The sequence below is a fragment of the Nothoprocta perdicaria genome, unplaced genomic scaffold (assembly GCF_003342845.1).
Source record: "Nothoprocta perdicaria isolate Ctin4 unplaced genomic scaffold, notPer1 scaffold_243, whole genome shotgun sequence".
In the NCBI taxonomy this organism is placed as follows: Eukaryota; Metazoa; Chordata; class Aves; order Tinamiformes; family Tinamidae; genus Nothoprocta; species Nothoprocta perdicaria.
This window is the reverse complement of record NW_020455470.1, coordinates 871,245-892,077: the sequence shown is the minus strand read 5'-3', so window position 1 is coordinate 892,077 and position 20,833 is coordinate 871,245. Positions and strand designations below refer to the sequence as shown.

The window sequence follows — 20,833 nt, the reverse complement described above, 5'->3', positions numbered from 1 at the left end:
CATACACCACATTAAAAAATAAGCTAACGCAGAGAAGTGTTAACCAAAAACTGCAGCAGTTAAACACAGAATTTCTTATGATGCTACTTCAAATTCTAGCCAAATTATCAGTCTGTCTGCTGTAATATTTTGCACACACTCTGCATATTTAAGGGGAAAAACAAAAAAAAAAACCCACAGTATCTGTCACTTCTCCCAGCTAGGCTGAGCAGAGATGGGTTGCGAGCAGCTTTGACGAGAGTGTGCGCATTGCCTCCAAGTGGCAAAACACTGATGGAAGAAGCTGTCCCCCTCCAGCTCTACGCGCCCTTCTCCTCTTCCCGCACTCAAGCCGGGGAAACCCTTCTCAGCGGGGAAGCTCCCAGGCTCTTCCCCAGCTGCACACGGAGCAAGCTGCACGGAGGGAGCCCATTCCAAACGGAAGCCTCAGGCCGGACAAGGCCAGCCTGGCTGCAGAGCCGTGCTGGCTCATCARAACAGTGCTAGCAATAGGCTGCCGCTCAAACTCCTGGGATCGACGCCGGAGTGCCTCCGAAATACATTTTACAGCTTGGGGACTGGTCTCCAAGCCACCACATCTGGTACTTGCGAACCCATCAGACACCACCATGAGCTGGTGCAGCAGGGCAGCCGGAGCGGCGGGGGAGATGGAAACGTCTTCAGGTGCCTCCACTAAATCCAACAGGCACTGGGAATCGAGGCACTGGCTTTCCCAGGCTCCAAGTCTCTAGCCCGCAGATGAGCGGCCRAGACGAGCCAAAGAATGGCTTGAAACAATAAATTCTGGTGGTCCTGCCGCTTGCCAACAGCCCAAGGAGGTTAAATGGCCTCTGAAACATTTCTAGTCCAACTGTCAAATCCACTTCAGGAGATTACTTCGATGGCATTTTGAATCTTTTGGTCACTATTCTATGYGCTATCCATATTTCTCTATTCATTAGAGGAATGAGAGGTACTGATGGATACCATTTATTGCACACAAGTTTCCGATCAAGCAAATTGATCCACCACCATTTTYAGTCCGTAGATACACATATCTGTTTGAGTATAACAGCATCTCTCCTTAAGTTATTCCACAAAGCATCTAAACAACACACAAATCCAAAGCACCTTTGTCTTGCAGCCTGTATTAATACAGACACTATTAATAATCATTAGCTCCAGCATCTTTTCCAGTGAGTTTCTTTAAAGTTCTTCACAGATTTGTTTCTGCATCTTCATAGGCCTTACCAGATCACTATAAATAAAAAGATTTAAAACAACCTATAATTTAACAAATTAAGTCCCCTAGTGTGCAAGAACAAACAAAAATCCAGGGACATTAATTCTTTTCTGATTATCTTCTACTAGTAGAGGGAGGCGAATCCTGCAAATACTGCTGGAGGTTTACTAAGGACAGGCAGTAAAGCGACAGCAGCTGGTGCTCCATAAAGATGGGCTTTGTTTCCTCAGGTAGGTGGACACAAAATTCACTGTGCCAGTGCCCAGCACCAAAAAGACTGGAGGGGGGTGCTAGGGGTAGGGGCTTACCCGGCAGAGGAACACGGGAACAGCATGCCTTTTTGATGAAATCGTGGAAGGGATTTTTGTTCTGATCATGTAGCAGAGGTGACAGCTCCGACGCGATGCAGCTTCCACACGCTACCACCGTCCCAACCCAAARGCTGGTCTCAGGGATAACACTCAACACTGTAGCACCCATGGTACCTTTCTGCAATCTCCTGACAGGATTCTTCCGAAGAGCCCGGTCTCATTCTACTGAATACTATGATGTTCACCCGTGTTCTGAAGATCCCGAAGTATTTAGGAAGCAGCATTTCACTTTGCACAGTATGTGACAAAAATCAGACAAGCAAATTGCTTCTCCCCATATCTAAGGCCAGAGGAAGACTTGACAAGATGCTGGGAACAGAGCTTCAAGTTTTAATAAACTGCTCATGTTTTCATCAAGAATACTTGAAAAAAAGGGAAAAAAAATATCACGGTGAGAATGATACAAGTTGCTTTAAATAACATTACAACAGCTAAGAATGTCGTAATTCAGGCTGGGAGAAGTCTTGGGAAGTGCCTAATCTTCGCTCCTGTTCAAGCAGGGCCAGACCTTTGGTCAGACTCATGGGTGAGGCCAGTTGAACCCTGAAAAATCACCAAGGACGGAGGGCTCTGCAAAACCTCTAAGCAGCTCGCTCAAAACCCGACCACCCAGTGCTGCAACTGAACAGCACTACAGGAAAACTTTTTCCAGGGATACTTGTTTAAATCGGCTGAAATAACTTCAAGTTATAAAAAAAGTATTATCAAGAGAAGCAATCATTGTTTAATACACTTGGTTTAAAATCTGATTCCTAAATTGGTTAAGTATATTACAATATCTTAGAGATTGCTTATCAAAAAGGCAAGCAAATAATTTGATAGAAAAAACAATCTAAATACCCGCAGATGGAGACAGCGTTGAAGTATTAAGAGTTTTATGAGAAAAGGATCTTCCTACTAGCAGACAGTCTGAAAATACTAGGAAAAATAAGGTCCCACTAATCATTATTAACCTACCAAGTCCAGACCATGCAAAGTTTCTCTCTAAAAGCTCATGTAGATTCAAGAACAACTTTGACTCGCGTGGCAAGTGCGCTCGCTGTGCCATGCCAGAGCCACCGCAAGGTTTGCTCTTCTGGTCAAGGCTGGAGGGAGCAGCCTTGATAGCAAACACTGAAGTCAGCATCTCCAACCAAGCATTCTTTCCTTCCTTCCATTTGAAGGAATACTTGACGTCAAAATGAAACAGAATGAGTCAGATTTTTCCCAGTATTTCAAACTGCCACTTTTAAATAGAAATTCCTTTAAAATCTGCCCTCTCCCCCCACTGATTTAGGGCAGAATGTTAAAAAAACATGGTCATCTCTCATCATTTCTCATCTTGTCAAAAAGCAGTAACTACTGTACTCTAAAGCATAATCGTGTGAAGGATAAATTACTCACATATTTCTTTCATGTATCTTCATAACAAAAAATAGAAGCATTGCTAGGTCACAAACTTACTAAAATGGTTCCACTAACCAGCGCATTACATTTAAAAAAGAAATAAAGAAAAAAGAAAAAAAAAACCACTAGTGATGGTGGACAGAAAACTGAAAAGCACCTTATTAAGCACGAACCTCAATTTACATGGAAAAGCACTTTAGTTCAAAGTAAAAAGGGGAACAAAATAGAATGGGTTTAATGAAYACATACTCTTAATGGATTTTTTCTTTTAATCTCACCTTTGAAAGGATTCAAAGAAAGGATTTCAGTTCATGCTACTGAAAGGCTCAACACAAACAAAAATACGATCTTGAAAACGCTGGTCTAATCATAGGGTTTAAATGATAAGAAAAGCCTCTTCACRTCCTCTCCTTTACTTAGTTGTAAAGGAACAAAAAGCAATAGAAAAATCAGCAGTCTCCGAAAGTGAGAACCCAGAGCCTGAAAAATGAAGAGCCGAAGCYGGATCGCCAGCTCCAGGAGAGACGTTCAGCCAAGCTGCAGCAGAACGAGGACAACTCTGGTGTCTTCCTCTGTGTAAATCGCTCAGCTCCTGGACAACCACGGCCTCAGCCACACAGCCCCCTTGGGGCACCACTTTGAGATCTCTCCAAGAACTGGAGAGCCAGCCCAGAGGAATGTGAAAACCAAGCAGACTGAAAAAACCCCAGTCACTGCCCCCAAAACCCAGGGCTTTCAGGGCTGCACCTCGAACACTGTGTTCAGCTTTGGGCCCCTCACTGCAGGAAAGGAGCTGGAGCAGGTCCMARGGAGGACAGTGAAGATGATGAAGGGGYTGGAGCCCTGACCTTMTGAGGAGCGGCTGGGAGARCGGGGGTTATTTAGTCTGGAGGGGAGGAGGTTCAGGGGAGACCWCATCGCTCTCTACAACTACCTGARAGGAGGTTGTAGTGAGGCGRGGTTGATCTCTTCTCCAGAATAACGACCAAAAATAGGACAAGAGGAAACGGCCTCAAGTTGTGCCCGGACAGGTTCGGGTTAGACATCAGGAAGAATTTCTACACAGACAGAGTAGTCCAGCATTGAACAGGCTGCCCAGGGAAGTCGTGGAGTCACCACTGTCCCTGGCAGTGTCCAAGGAACRTGTAGATGGGACATGTAAGGACGTGGTTTAGCGGGCAGGGTGTTGAGAGGCTTACGGTTGGACTTTATGACCTTGAAGGTCTTTTCCAGCCATAACAATTGTATGATTCCATGTTTCTAGCAGACTCAGGAGCTACCCAGTGTGAGAAGCAGCTTTCCAACGGCCTGGTTTCAGACACAGCTCTTGCTGTAGCCCGCATCTCGGATTTTTCTGTTTTCATTTTAATATGAAAGACTGCCACATTATTCTCTGAAGGTCCATGACAGTGCTAAAGCAATTTTCTGCATAAATCATTCTAATGCTAACGCTGCAGTTTACAGTCTCATTTTTAACAGAAAGCCTTCTACCATTTACTGTCTCAGTAAGTAGAAGAAAAGTTAAGCTCTGATGACAGTTCTGTCTGGCGGCATATTACATGAAAAAATTATTTCTTAGCCCAATTCTAACAAATCTTAATATACTTGTGAAAACTAGGTAAACAGCTCTATACGGGAGATCTGAATGCACAAAAAGAAATTTAGCGTGTTGAAGTACTTGGCCATATTCCTACTGCAAACATGCTGAAAGTCCCCCCTATGTTAAAGCAACACGATGTGACYGACCACTTCAAAGCCCTGGATATGTTCCCATCGAAAATCCTTCTGTGTTAATCCCATAACTATTCTCGGAAGAAAGAAAGCAAAGCGGAGAAAGGRAAAGGAGGACTGCATTTTCCCCTGTGCCCGCTGTTTCTAAGCAAACACTGCTCCTCCATCAGACCTGTGATTTAGCAACACGCCCTCGGCAGCCCTGTGTGGTTCGGGAGGATGCAGCCGGGTACCGGGGGCGCATCCGGAGCCTGCCGTGCCCGCCCCGGGGGCGCCGCGGGCCGCGGCTGCCACCGTGCGGATGCTGCCGCGGAGCCCACCCGCACGCACAGCGCCGCTCGAACCCGGCCTCCYGGGCAAAGCCAGCGCGGAGCCGAGCACTGGGCTGCATCTTCATTCCTGTGCTTTCGCTGCAGAGCCTGAACGGGCTTCCATCACTCTGTTCAGCAAACAAGCCTCATCTACCTTAAAAGCCTCTTGGGAAGCCGGTGGGTGAACATCCGGTGCAAAGCAATGCAAACCCTTGCATTATCCGTTTGTAACATACGGTTTTTTTCTTTTTCCCCCTTAAACACAAACAAAAAACCCACAACACACAGCACAAAAACACAATATATAACCAAATTAAGTGCTAGTTCAACTTTGCATCAGTTCCACTTTCAGTATTCTTAAAATACCCCTTTAAAATATAGGCTTWTTTTTTTAATTTAGGGATTTTATTTTTTAAATAAGGACTGGCAACTTTATATTTACTTTGCATTTAAACGCAGTGGACTTAACAGCAGATGCTAACCACTGAGAGCTGCTTTTCACCATTTCTGGTGTTCTCTGCAACATACCCCATGGAAGATATTYAGATATTCAGAAAAATAAAGCTTTTTAAAGCCCCAATATTCAACTCAGCCCATCTGTGGGCACCTAAAAGTATTTATTTTTACTACCCTGAATTGTCAGCACTGAGACACAAACCTCCATTTATTACATTCATAAAGACTCTCTCTGAACTTGAGCCTATTAATTTGGTTGAAGAATGATAAACAGAGCTGTGTTGAGCAACATATATGAAAATTCTGGATTAACACATTTAATTTTAAAGAAATCGCCTGGGTAGCCCCAAAGCAGCGGGACCTATAACGGCTGCACATTTAGCAGTCCTGCTTCACTGAAGTGCTTGAGGACACGCTCAAAAGTGAGCAATCTTATTCAGCTCACATACTAAAACCCCAAAGATAAATAAAAAGTAAAGGCCGSGGAGAAGATTAAGTTGTAAGCCAAGATATCTCCTGGTTAAATGCATTTAACATTAAATAGCTACTATTACTAGCACTGGCTWGGAGGAAAGTCCCCAGATTTCTCCATTTTAGTAACAATAAACCACATACTTTTCAAATTAATCTTTCACCCAAGAATCTTATTCCAATACCTTCAAAATGCGAGAGAGATTTAGTGCCTTTCCAGCATTTTCCAACCAGATGCCACAAAAATGCTGCTCTTGCAGAATGTCAAGGAGAAGGGAAAGGGCAAGAGAGCAAACTGCAATCCACGCTGAACTCGGGAGCCAAGGAAGTTTGTCTGCCCTGTGGGGAGATTCCCATCTTCATTTCACTGCAGCCAGCATGAACTCAATCAGCGCAGGTTAAACAATCGTTGGATCAGTGATTATTGTGTTCTGGCCTCGGAGATTAATTTGGACATGATACAGGTATTATACATTCCAGTTACACACTGCAGAAGTTAAGGAATCAAAGTAGCTTTACAACAATACAAGTATTCCATGCTTTACATGCCTCAATTTCTTCATACAATGCAAGATTTTTGGGAGCTCTTCATAATATCCAAGCTGTGCTGTCACCATCTGAAAGGCTCCTTCTTAGGGCATTAGAGCAAGGCTCAGAAGAGTTCAAATCATTATTTCCTCGGGTATTTCTTTCAAAATATCAGGTATTCCTACCTTGGATCCCATGGTTCCTATATATAAAAGCAGGGCATAGTACTGCCACGCTCCCTCAAGGTTGCTGTGAGTGTTGACACCGGCTCCTGCATTCCCACCACGTGCAAGTGTTTCAATGAGCACGGTGCATCCTTCCTTCCACCAGCACCACYAACAGCTCCGAACAGGCTACCACAGAGTGATGAGGAATCAATGCCCCTGGGCCTGTGTCCACAGCTGCTGCAAGCAGCCGAAGGTTCSAGCTGCTGACTAGTCCCATCTTTCCCTATCCCCACGAGGCCTGATCCCTCAGGGAGCAGGGTCATGGAACTGAACTGGAAGACGACAGTCGGTGGGAATTTAACTGTCCGGCTGAACTTAAAGGTCTGCGCTGGTGCACTGCAGGCTCTGATGAGCTTCTGCAGTGGTGCCGAGGACATGACCGTGCCTCCCATGGCAYGGGTGCAGAGTTTCTCGGGCAACAACAGAACCGTTCAGTTGGTTTCACCATAAAGGGGGTTTCACCCCCTCAGCAGCATTCAGAATTGTAAACAGAACTTCTAACAGTTAGCGGAGTGCAAGCAATTGCAAATACAAACTACTCTGCTRTTTATTCTTACCACGATGACTTCATCTACCAACATTTAAACCAACATCACATAAACCTATAAATACCCGGCAGATTTTTTTTTTTTTTTAATGCTTGGGCTACATCACTAAAGATGCAACTGCACTTACACAAAGATGACAGAGCCTATTATAGGCTCCACATTGTCTACTTGATATTCACTAGCATCTCAAAGGTTCTGGTCTCAGTCTTGATTGACACCATCTGGCAGAACATTTCCTATTGCAGGAGCTAAGTGTTTTCACCAATATCATATCCGTGCAAAATTATTTTGGGGAAACCACTGCAGAGCGTCACATAAGTATAGACCATATCTGGKTTAATACAAGTTATTAACTCTGCCTCAGCAGCTCTTACCTTCTATTGACGCTCGTTGTCAAATCCATAATATTTCTTACCTGGATACTATGCTGGAACCATTGTAGAGGTCACTAGCGTAGGACAGTGTTGCCAGGGGACGGACAGAGTTGTAGCGCGTGAACTTGGACAGACACTCCTGAAATTCATCCAGTTGGCTTGTGGTTCTGCTGTCATCTAGGGCGGATTGAAGAGGACAGAAAAAGAAGATAAACTCAACCACAAAAATGGGAATCAAGATGCACGTGTTCACACTTCTGCTTGGTATTTGGGGAGGAGTCTTGGTCAGAAAACTTTATTCTTTCTTTCACTTGTAGCACTCACTGAAGACAGGGAATGTTTCAGAACATAAATTAAGTCTTTTCGGTTCAAACTACTGTGCTAAAGACCTGCCTAGCTGTCAGAATTTATCTTTCCAGGTAGAGAAGCTCACTTATTTTATGCAAATTCGCAGCACATGGGCCAGAAAGATTATTAACAGAAAACCTTAAAGCATATCAAAATGCATTTTAAGAGTGTCTTATACTCTATGGAGGTGAAAATATATTCATTTCCCTGTATTTGGGTTACAATACATCTCCATTTGGTGTCAATCACATTCCCAATACCTCTAGAGGAAGTATTTCTCTTCCTACTCCAAAACTAACAGAACTAAGGGAGAGTTTTTCTGGGCTGGAGAAGGGAAACAAGCATAAAATCAGAAGGCTCCCTGGGCTACAGTTTTCTGAAAATTAGGACCTTCTGCAGACAAGGCAAAATTGAGCTATCTTGAAAAATAATATTAAATATTCTGATAATCATTTACTACAAAAGTTAAAATTGCAACACAGAAAATTAAAATCACTCCCCTATTTCTCATGTTTGATGTTTATGAAAAGAATTCTGTTGAAATCATTTTAACTTTAACATTTCCTAAACAAGGGGAAATCTCCCCAAACTTAGCATAGCACCGCAYAGACAAACCATCCCGTCGAATGCAAGTTCCTTGTATGAGGCAGAGTCCCTGGGCAGGAATTGGCCCTTTTCTCCTCTAACACTCGCACGTTTGCTTTGCCTGTTTGCACCAGCGCAGCACAAAAGAAGCAGCTGCTCCATAACTCACAGTGCAGCTCACAAGTCGTCTGGGGTGCTCAGTTGCACTGTATTAGTAGTGTAACAGTAGTGCAAGGAAAAGATAAAACAACTTATGAGCAAGCTCTGGAAATACTGTGGTGAAAAGGCAGCAAAGGAGAAATGTTAAGGCAGGCCATGGAAACACAGCAGTGGTTGCTCATGGGAAAACACTGAAAGCACAAATTCTTTACGTACCTCAGTAATTCCTGTTGCTCAGAACTAATGAGCTTGATCTACAACTGCATGGCATTTTGAAATGCCCCTTCTACGCTATTTAATTTGCAATTTTATAAAGAAAAGGTGAAGTGGAGTAATCAGGATGTTTAAGGCTAGCAGCATATACATCACTTATCAGATGGATTAAAAGGCATGAAATGAACAAAATGCTGTTCTACATTAAAATCATCACTGCTGCCTGCTGCAGGAAGAGCCAGAGGAGGAGATGGGAGGTAAACATCACTCAGCATTTTTTAAAGACTGTTTCTGCCTCTGACACCTGAATGAGAACAAATAGCTGCTGCTCTTCCATTCCCTCATTCAGAGATCAGGAGTCCCGCCTTCCTACCATTTATTCTACAGCTGTGCCTAGAAAATGGAATGGTGTTTCTCACAACATTTTGCCCTGTCAAAGTGCAAGGCCACTTCATAATTAGTTACATCACTTCTGCACTTCCTATTAGAAGAGTCATGGGCATCTCCTGCAAAAAAAACTTTGTGTCCACATTAAATCCTATTTAAACTGTGTCAATAAGCAGGAATGACACTTAAAGAGAAGAAAGCCTAACTAAATACCACAAGAAAAGCTTCGCTTGCAAATCTTCCAACTTTAGAGCAGCTCACCTATACACATAAAGAAGAAGTTTAGTTTCACTAGGTTCATATTGGTAGCTCCTATTATGAAGGAAGAGGTCTTCCATAAGGCAATGCTGGTGAGAGTCCAATTTGCTCTTCTTGGTTAATAAAAATATTACTTTAGCATAAACACATTTCTGTAYCACAAAGATGCACTGCGTGAAAACATCACAGTACAATTTGGGAAGCCCTGTGGTCTACCAAGCACTTGTTAGCACCTCTGTGACTGACAGGTCATACACAACTGGCTTCTCTGACTTTGTAGCTCCTAAAGGACCTTTCAGCATGCTGCATTCTCTGTTAAAACCATTTTACCGTGCTGGATGAGACCTGGAATCAGCAGATGTGTTGAGCGTAGAAGGGAAAAAATTGTTCTTATCCTAACTCTCCCGCCAACCTCTGTCCTTCAAGGTTGGCCCTTGGTTCCCAGGCTTTGCTATAGGACACTGTCTCAGCAACCTCTGCGTGGTTCCCTCTTGCTCCTGGGAAGTGTTTCCCTTCCCCTGAGGGCYAGCTGGCTGCTCTCTGCCTCTGTCAGTCTTTGCACGAGCTACAGCTCACAGCTCCACGCAACAGAGCAGCCCGAGCTGCCTCGCCCTCGCTCAAGAGACATCCATTGGACCTGCTTCTTTCTCAAACCCAGTGTGCCATCAGGAACCCTCCATGCACGCACCACGTAACCATTATCCAGCGGCTGTTATGAATGACACAACTGGGAAAACAGCTTCTAAGTCTATAAAACTATTCTTAAACTTGAGGTGCGGCCTATGGGTTGAGAGCTTGGGACAGCTGCTCAGTACCCAGCTTCTACACTTCTGCAAGGCATTTGTTGAAAGACCCACAATCTAGAAAACCTAAGAGAACCTCCAGCTCCTGAAACTTCGTAAAAGGTTAAAACCTATTGCACACTGAATGCAACAGAACTTGTCAGGTTACGTTTATGCTCCTGTAGTATTTTGATAGCAGTGTTTTAACCACTGCATTTATACCACATCCACTGAGGAGGATTACCTGGCCCCTGGTTTCAAGCATTTGCATTTTCAGCACAATGCATCAGTGAAATTGTTTGTTCTGGTTATGTCCTTCACAGTACAGGATTATAATGCAATATATGTGCCCTTCCTAAAAGAAGGGATTAAGTTTTCTATAATTAGAATCCTCAAAGATTGGCCAAGAAAAAAAAAAACACACCCACAAACAAAACAACAAGAAAGGATGGTCCAAATAACACGCATAAATATGCACAGCAACCTTCCTATAGGAACCACTTACAGAGGAAAAGCGAGAGCTGCTCTTGCATAAATTAGCCTATTCTGAAATGATCTTCTAGAGTGCTTGAAAGCCACCGCCATGCAAGAGGAGCTCACCTGAGACACGGGTCATCCTCGTGGAAAAATAGCACTGCTCTAGGTCCTCAAAATGGGCYGTGAGCCTCTTCCGTCTGGAGGCCAGGGTGCTGTTATACCATGGCTGTTTTTTGGTCTGCACAGAGAACAGACAACACACCTCCTCAGAAAGGTAACGCCATCTACTCCAACAGAGTCTACCTTACTATAAACAATTTGTACATTATTTATAGAGGATTAAGAGTCTAAAACAATGATAAAAAAGAAAGTTTCACAGGTCTCAAACTGGCACACAGCAGCTCAGCTATGCTGAGACCATCTATACGAACCCATCTGCAGCAGATGCTGGGCAGATAAGTATTTTAAACCGCCCACATCTGGCTGCTTGTTAAGCAGCATTGGGAAACAGGAGCGAGAGATAAGGGAAATGAGAGGAAAAACAARTAGCACCCAAATGCTTTTTATTCAGTGCTCACTGTATTGTAAGACCCAAGAAGCCTACTGCAGCTGTTCCAGCTGAGGACATAACTCTCACACTAACAMAGTAACCCTAACTACTTTGCTGTCCCAACTCTGCTAGCTGCCCTAAAACGTACTGTTGAACAGAGGAGGACAAAGGCTTCACAGCTACACACAGCTCCCTGCTCCTAGCTGAAGAAGGAACTACAACTAAATACTATTTGCAAAATTCCTAAAGRGCCTATGTGATATTTCCTCTATTTACTTCTCAGTCTCAAATAGAGAGGGCAAAATTGTCCCGTAGGATTGCAATATACAAATGCTTTCCTAAGAACACGTTTCTGCACTGGTAAGCRATGCAAAACTAATTATACTGTGAAAGAAAGCTAAGCTGCTCATCTGAGTAGAGTCRTGCCCAATGTAAGGCTTCCTACCAGGGCTGATTATTAAAAGAAAGCAGTTGAGTTTATATTCTTAGAACTCCTTTCACTGGAAAGCCTTGCAGAAATGAGACTGTCTTTGAACTACACGTTTCTTCACTTCAAGAGTTCCCTTAACTTCCCTTCCAAAAACACTCAGGTTTAATTAGCCAATTTGCACTACAGTGTGGATCTCGCACTCTCAAGGACAGAAATAGATCATTCGCACACAAAGAAGGTTGTCACGCGGAGTGACTAAAAAACTGGAGCTTATTTTGTGTGCTTAATATTACAGTTATTTGTTTTAATTTCAAAGGCAAATTTAAAGTATAAAGACAGGAAATGACAACGGAGACCAAACACATGCCATTCCTTATCAGAGTTCTGAATATATAAGCTCCACACAGCCTTATAAACCAAGTAAAGCTGCAACTCCTTGTGAAACTTAAAGCCCACAGACCAGAGCAGCAGTAGTTTATGAAACCCATTTGTCGCTAACAGAGAGAAGTTACGAGTTCTTAATGCTGTCTGTAGGGCTCTCACACTAACACCTCAAAACAAGTGTATCTTGCAAAATAAAATATTTCCTGCTTTTAATGGTTAAACTGATCCAAAGCACTGTCAATGCAAAGTGGCAGCTGTACTTCCTTTCCCCAAAGGCTGCTCATTTGGGGAAGAAATGCAACATCAAAATTCACCTCTTCCTTCTTTAGGGTGGCCTTTGCAGGGGAAGAATGGGGACCGGAGGATGCAGAGAAGGGAAAAATGCCTCTCCCCTGAGAGAGGGTCAGAATTAAGTCACAGGTCTAAATGTATCACACTATCACACTTTTTCGACCACACCAATATGAGAATTCACCAGCATGCTCAGTCGTTCCTACAGCACTATGTCTGACTCCAGGTTGCTCAGCTGACCAGTTACCGTGTCACCCTTGACCAGCATCCTGGGAGCTGCACTGAGCTGGGACCACCCTCTCCCCAGCCCTTGCACTCACTCCTGCCCTTCCCTCTGCACAGACACAAGCATTGCCTTACCTGAGAACTGCCGCTGAAGCCTGGAGGTTGACTGTACTCCGTTGAATCAATAATACTACTGGAAAAAAATATATATTTATAAAATAAAAAAGAAATACATATTATATATAATAATAGCTTGCTTACATCACCATCCAATCATCCTTTATCATTTTCAAGTTATTAGTGTTTTTGTCCTTCCCCCGCCCCCTTTTACATCCAAAAGTGAACTTGTCTTTGGAATTCATTTTACAGACAAAAACGACAAGGTTGTTTTCGCTTATTGTTACACAAGCGATATGCACGGGCAATCTAATAATCTCCGATTAAAATGCAAAACCATATTCTTAATATGAAATATGCAGGGTAAGGTGTTTTGAAAATATCCTATCATCTTTTCCCGGTCCCTTGACAAAACAAAAACCATGGTATTTGAGACAGTCATGCAAAGCAAATAGATAAATAAAAAGCTAAAGAAGCCAGCTTGTGAAGAATGCTATTCATCCAGGTATCTCTGAATACATGCATAAACCTGGATTATTAATAAGCATCAAATCTAGTGAAGTTCAGAAATTTAAAAGATGCTGCCAGACAAATATATTTCAAGAATATTTCTATTCTATCCTTTCAGTTTTCCTTACGTTTGATTCACATACAAGCTGCTACCTCACCCTATCTAAACACAGGGCTAGAGAATCCTTTAACTCGCTTCCGCTCTATGTTTTGGCTGGGACAGAAAAAATCCAGTTTTATCTTTGTTCCTTTCACCTCCAAGGTGGCCTTAGATTTAAGCATTTCTTAGGAAAGCTGCAGGCTTCTTTAAAAAGCTGCCAGAGCTTGGTTATAGGTGTGTTGGCTTGTGAAACAGAGCTGCACCAAGCGATGTCCGTGCAGGGCTTGCCAGAACTGATGGGTGCACTTGGCATTCCTGAACAAGAAGCAACTCAGGCCGCCTTTAAGTCCAGAAGGATGGAAGTGCCTAAATATTGCACTAAAACTCTCAAATATTGCACTAAATGATATAAGGCTCTTCTGTAGGTAGAGGCAAGTATAAAAGGAAGACAGAGTCAGTTTTAGAATATTAGGGGTTAACTTTTAAGATGACATCCATCCCGTCAGAGGTAGGAGAAAAGCAAAGAAAATGTAATAAAGAAATGCTTACTTCCTGCTAGCTATCGCGGAGGAAGCGACGGCAGTGCAAGAGCAGGGCATCGCTCCCGTGACCGGAACACAACGGGAGAACCGTTCCCGGGCAGGGCATGCATCCGGGTGAAAAACCCACCCAGGAACCAACTGATGAGGAAGGTACAGAAAGCAAACAGGGAAAACTTTCTGCAAAGCTTTTAACAGTAACTGCAATTAGGAAAGTCAACTACAGTAAGATGGAAAATTTAGCAACCCTGGAACAAACAGCAGAAAACAGCACAGCAACCTGTGGACTACAAATTGCATTTGTTACACCAGGTTGGTGCATAAGGTGTAGAGGTTAGAATAAATGGCAGAAGAAGCTCAAGATTTTGCTTGCTGAGCCAAACAACTGACTCCTAAACCAGAATCCTTCCCCAGAAACAAATGCTAGGACAGCAGTTTGTCCTTATTACTGCTTGGATATTTAATCACCAAGATGCTTGCTTTTACCGCCTGTTTGCGCCACTTGCTGATAGCAGAAATAGCTCAAGGCTGCTCAGAAAAACCCAGAACAGAACTATTTGTTCCCTTGCCGATTCTTCCCTTTTTTCTGCGCTATTTAGTAAGCAAACCAGCAGTTCATAATCCTGTAAACAAGCGCTGTACTATTACCCAATTTAATATTTCCTCGTGCGATGTACAAGCACAAAGGAGAAAGCACTCGTTTCTGGAAGCAGAGCACGTATTCGGGATGACAGCCGGATTCGGGCCCTGCTGACGAGCCCATGAAGGAGGACGGGGGCAAAGATTGAGAACACCCCGTAACTTCAGATTTTGAAGATGTTCGTGCATGGGGATAAAATACAAACATGAGAAAAGGCAGAGACTCCATGAAGCTAGTGTGTAATTTAGAGGAAGGAGATGAATGAGGCTAAGTGGCTGGGGAACAATAAAACCACAAACTCCATCTTCCATCAAAGGCTAAAGAACTATTTTTCATCTCAGCATGGGACTAGACAGCACTGTAATATTTGTGAACCACACTAGTAAAGTTTTACAGTTGCAATCCATTAGCAGGGTGTTAAGGATGTTAACAGTTTAAATATGCGATTTTGAGATGGAAGATTAAAAGCCTCTGTAATTTTAATAACATTGTAACATAGAAACAAAGCTATTTCCAAACAGGCTGTATTTCATTCTTCTTGCTTCACCAAATCTCTAGGAGACACCTTGCTGATTAAATATCTCAGTTAACATACAACTAGAAGAATCAACTGATGACATGTCAATTCTGCAGCATTCCTTCCACAGGGAAATCAAAGTTACAGTTTGAGATATTCTCCACGACATATTTAACATTGACAAGAAAATGAATTTCACAAAGGACAAGCTACTGGAAACTGAGTCCAAATAATTGAAGTCTCCTGGTAGACAAAACCACACCTGTCAATGTAAGAAGGAGCCTACAAAAGCCAGGCAACAAGCGAGGCCTGTTCAAGCACTTCCTTCACATCCTGCTTTTCTTTGACTAAAGCCAGTGCAAAAACACCTCTTACTGTAGCAGCATCATTAAGGAATAAAAAAAAGAAAGTCTTCAAGCTGAGAGAAAAACGCAACACCACATACCCTAGAGAAACCCTGAGGCCCCTTTCGTATCACATTCTCAGCATCATATCATTGAATCCTTAAGGTTGGAAGGGACCTCGGAGGTCATCTAGTCCAACCCCCTGCATGCAGGGGCACCCAGAGCACGGGGCACAGGCTGCACCCAGGCGGGTTTGGGAGATCCCCAAAGAAGGAGACTCCACAACCTCTCTGGGCAGCCTGGTCCAGGGCTCTGGCACCCTCACAGTGAAGAAATGCTTCCTTAAGTTCCTCTGGAACTTCTGGTGCTTCAATTTGTGGCCTTTTCCTGTAGTCCTATCACTGTCCACCACTGAAAAGAGGCCGGCCCCTCCTCCTCACTGCCTCCCTTGAGGTATCTATTGACACTGCTCAGGTCCCCCCTCAGCCTCCTCTTCTCCAGGCTGAACAGGCCCAGCTGCTCATGCAAGACAAATGAAAGCAAGAACTTCATGTTCTAGACTAAACAGGGCAAGAAAAATAGGATCAGGTGGGGGAAAGAATATGTGGTCTCTAAATGCATCTGCCATAGCATTACCCATAACCATCACCTACCAGATCTCAGCTAAATCAACTTAATTCACTAAAATATCTAGGACATTATCTTTGATCTTCAGAAGCAAAAGTGAGAATGAATGACCATAGAATATGCAATAAAACAGACAAAAAGCAACACTAAAGAATGTTTAGTAGACCTAAGCCTACATAGGATAGACACAACAGATTGTGACATTCACAAAACTCTTGGCTTGAAAGTTATTCCAGGTTTCAAAGTTCTCGAGGAGCTTGTTTGTTCACTTGCCGTAAGAGATACATTCCTACTCATGGAGAAGTACCAAAGAAGAACTCATGGAGAAGTACCAAAGAAAAGTTTCTAGATCTAAAGATAGCAAAGCTGTTCAAGGAACAAGAAGGTGTAGATGAGGCACTTAGGGACAGGGTTTAGCAGAGATGGTGTTGAAGGGCTTATGGTTGGACTCGATCTTGAAGATCTCTCCAACCATAATGATTCTATGATCCTATGAAGATGGTGCTTAACACGCAAATGCTGCAGCACAGCACAAATTCAACTCAACTGGTGCTCATTTTTCTCCAAGTAGCAGTAACATGAAATGAACAAGCAATTAATTTAACCAACAATAACCAAAGCCTAGTACAATCTGACAAAAATCCTACCAACTTCACAAAATAAAAAATAAAAAGGTAAAAAAACAAAAGTGTAAGGCAGTAAAGGGGAGAATAATAAATACTATTCCTATCTTGGTCATATTCCTATCCATTCTCTGAAGGACAACCAGAACTTAATAGGAATAAGAAAGATTCTGTTCTCAGTACCCAAAACCAGTATCTTAATAAAAATTCCCCAACAGATATTGCTAGGTTTCTTACCAAAGCACTGTATCTAAATCTCTATATAAGGAACTTTAAATATTTTTCTCTCTCACTTCTGGACTACTAGGTTTAGAGCTGTTAGTGGCAGAAAAAGGGTTGATAAATTTTTTTAATACAAATTAATGGTTTAGAGAACTTTACAGTTAGGAGAATGCACTGGAGAGGGCTGCAAAAGAGGCATTTAGTACTATCACTTGGCTCTGTGAAATCAGAGCTTGCTCACAACTGAAAAACATGGCAATAAAGTAGAACACTGCAAACCCTGGCACATGCAACTTGGACAGCAACACCCACAGTTTTATCATCAATAAACAAGACTACATAATCTTCCAGACAAAACTCCACATTTCCAATACATTAATAGAAAGCCATTTCATTAAATCAAATAAATCAGATAAACAGGGACACTAGTGCGTACATCTAAATCCCACCTCTGAGCCTCTACTTTTAACCACTCATAGCAAGTGGAAAAGCCAGAGGACATCAACACAGCACAAAAACTGAAGGTTCTTTAGGCCATGCATAACTGCGGAACATTCAGCAGATGGAGCAAATACACTGTGGTAATATTTCACACCACAGCAAAGGCTCATTATCCGAGCTAAGTGTGTACGGGTTAGTCAAAAACAGCAGCTTTCCAAGACATCTAGTTTAGAGGGGGTATTTTATTAGCTCAGGTGCTGCTTCTTTGCCCAATTTGTTCCTATTCACCCCAGATTCGAAAGAGACGACATGCAAGTATTGTGCACTTTCCAGAACTCCTTTGCCTTGTGCTGTGCGTGGCACACGCCAGAAAGTCACCGCAGCGCGTACAGCCCGAGCGGCAGGCTCGGAGCGGCCACCAGCGCCGTACCTGTGCGAAGGCGAGGGAGCTTCGAACTGGGGCACCGTGCTGTCCTCGCTGACGGGCGAGTACAAGCCGCTCATTTCCTGAAACACAAAGCCAAGGTAGAACAAGTCTGACAGAACAACAACAATGCATGCCTTTTAATAACAGTATTTTCACAGCACTTTTTAAGTACATAATCAACTCTATCTGACTTCATTCCAGCCCCACTTAGCAATCTTTTCTCTATCTGATCTTTTTCTTTTCAATTCTCATCCCACTCCTTCCTGAAATCTTGCAATCGGAGCTTTTTCCCCCAAGAGACAGTTCTAGAGTTTATAGTCCAAAACCCAATGGATTTATTTAATAGCCATTTGTCTCTGAACTAGCCCCAGGAATGTGAACTCCTCCCTCAAACATGGCAGAACAGGCCAGCTGTAACCACAGTTTTGAGAAACACGCAAACTTTTATCTAACAGACTTTGCAGCTGGAAAGGAATGCGGGCTCCAGGTCAAGGCACAAATACAAAGCCACAAGACAACAGGGTGAAGACACTATCATGTGCTGGACTTCAAAGAGGATCTGTCAGTCTTCTGCAGGTGCACAAGAGCAAGTTTGCACTTAAGAAACTTGCTTTGTCGTTCTCAGACTAAAGTGCTGCCCTGTGCCCAGTATGAGACCATTCCTTTAATCTATTTTAGAAATGGAAGCTGTGCAAGACGCTGCACCTCATTAGTTGGGGGCAAAGTGTTCCAGGACAACACGACTGGTGCTTTCAAACTCACACTGGGTGCCCATTAGCTGTTAGCTGGAAAGCAAGGTATTTGTAGCACAGAGATGCCCGGCTTCAGCGGTGAAAGCAAAGGTCACCATCACACACCGGGCGGGCACCCCGCTTACAGGCACCTGAAACACCCGACTGAAGAGAAGAAAAAAGCAAGTTGCTAGATACGCTCCAAGGGAAGCCACAGCTCTGGGAACAGCTTCTAGACACAAAGCCACCCTATTTTACAAATCTTAGGGAAGAATGTTAAGGTATTTTATTTCCCAGGAAACTGGGAAAAATCCAGTCTGTAACGTGCTTTCACCTATCAAGTTACAATCTGTGTAGCTACCAGCTGAAGGGAAGCTCCTGCTGTTGTCTGTCCTATTCATATTTTGATAATTTGGCAGCACACAAGTCAGAAGTGAGTGAAGAAATCTGGAAGTCAGGCTTGTGGGCAATGCAAGCTCATTCCCAAAGAGCTTTAGGAAAACTTCATTTTGAAAGGGGGCACAAACCAATGCAGTTCTGAAGCATGGGTTTCTTACTTCTGGGTCAGAACATGATCAGAGAAGACGACCAAGGAGCCTCAATTCTTCTGCACAAGGACAGAAGAATGGAGTCAACGGTCTTAAAAACACTTGGAAAATAATTCAGATTTTATGTTGTTTTGTTAAGAAGAGATACCTATAGTTAAGACAGCTACATCAGGAGGCAGATTACTTCCATCCTGATCAGCAGCACAAGTCAGTTCTCTTCCTACCCAGTCTCTGCCTTACAGCTCCTTGCACCCAATTCATCTCCCTTTTAAAGGCGGCACGTTGCGAGGTTGTAAACAGGCTGTGCAAATGGTTAGACAGTAAATGCAACACACAGATTGTACATTATCATCAATATACTGGTTGCTGATTTCAAGCAATTATACTGAAGTACTTACTACCAACATAAAGAAATTGAAAAATATGGTTGAGGTAGGTTTCATTTTAGCAACCTGCAACTTGCATAGATCAACTAAACGAACAAATTAAAGAAAGACTGTCACCTGTTCATTTTCTCATTACCAAAGCAAATCCCATAAATTTAACACAGCAGCCCCACAGCAAGGCAGTTAGGTCAATGAAAATGAAAAATTGCCTGAGCTGGGACAAGCTCAGAGTATCTCACCTCTACTCGCTTAATATCCTCTTCCAGCACACTTAGCTCCTTCTGGATCTGCTCCAATTGCTGTGAATAAGAGAACAGCTGAAATCTAAACCAGCATGCAGCATTGTCACCGAGATAAATTAGGATTTTTTTTTTTCCAGAGAGAATCCTTAGCTATATCTTAAACAGCAAAAAAAAAAGTCATGGTGCAGGAAATTTATATGGTTAGATTAACACAGATGGGTACAAACTCCATTCAAGACAAAGATGTAATTATGAAGCAGTACAAAGCAAGAACATGATGTACTTTGACATCAATCATAAAAACATCCACATTTTTCAAAGTAACACATTTATGTTCCTCTAACACCTTCCCTGCAAGTATTTATAACTTGTTTACAAACACTGAACGCTGTTAAGAAAACAAACAAAAGAGCAACCAGGAATGAGACTGTCGTAACTTGATCCTTCAACAAAGCGATAGGTGCTTTGCTAAAAAAATTAGTCTTGCTGCCAAAATCTGCTATGGAAGGGGCACTTCTCTCACCAGCACATTATCACACCAAATGCTAGTTCAAAGTCAACAGTTCTTGGATGGAAAAAAACCACAATTATAACCATGGAGAGATTGACTCCTGGCACCAAATAAACATGACATGGAAGGCGTGATACTTACTTTGGACTAGACCACAGGCCCAAGTCAATCTTAGCTGAGGGCTGCCACTTCAAAGCAGAACGGGGAACGGTCTTCCCCTCTCCCCAGCCAATACTCCCTTTCCCTCACTTCTCTGCTCAGCCACCATTTCAGCAAGCCCAATTCCCACCCTCATTGAATAGAAACATCCCATCCAAACACACACATGGCCTAAACACATACACCGCTCTAGGTAAGAGCCATTTAAGCCTGGATTTCACCAGCAGGCTCCTTATGCCTTTGTATTGAAGGCAGGCCAAAAACCAACTTCAGTACATAGCCAATGCACTCAAATTCACCAATTTAAGGAATAAACTAGGAACAGGATTCACCTTACCTCACGCTCAGCACTATGGACAGCCAGTACCGAGGCCTTTGACCAGTACTTGCTAGCAAGCTGGCAAGCCCACTCCCAGGAAGCACAACACATTCTTT

General features: G+C 43.0%; 1 protein-coding gene across 1 annotated transcript in view; it reads right to left on the bottom strand.

Annotated features, from left to right (window-relative positions):
• COP1 (COP1, E3 ubiquitin ligase) overlaps positions 1–20,833 on the bottom strand; it is a gene marked incomplete at its 5' end in the record, with an annotated part of 115,412 nt that overhangs the window by 73,219 nt on the left and 21,360 nt on the right. Inside the window, 5 exons of the mRNA XM_026039846.1 lie at positions 7,667–7,802; positions 10,958–11,072; positions 12,850–12,907; positions 17,825–17,901; positions 19,726–19,785. Coding sequence (XP_025895631.1) covers positions 7,667–7,802; positions 10,958–11,072; positions 12,850–12,907; positions 17,825–17,901; positions 19,726–19,785 — 446 coding nt within the window. The remainder of the gene's footprint in view (positions 1–7,666; positions 7,803–10,957; positions 11,073–12,849; positions 12,908–17,824; positions 17,902–19,725; positions 19,786–20,833) is intronic.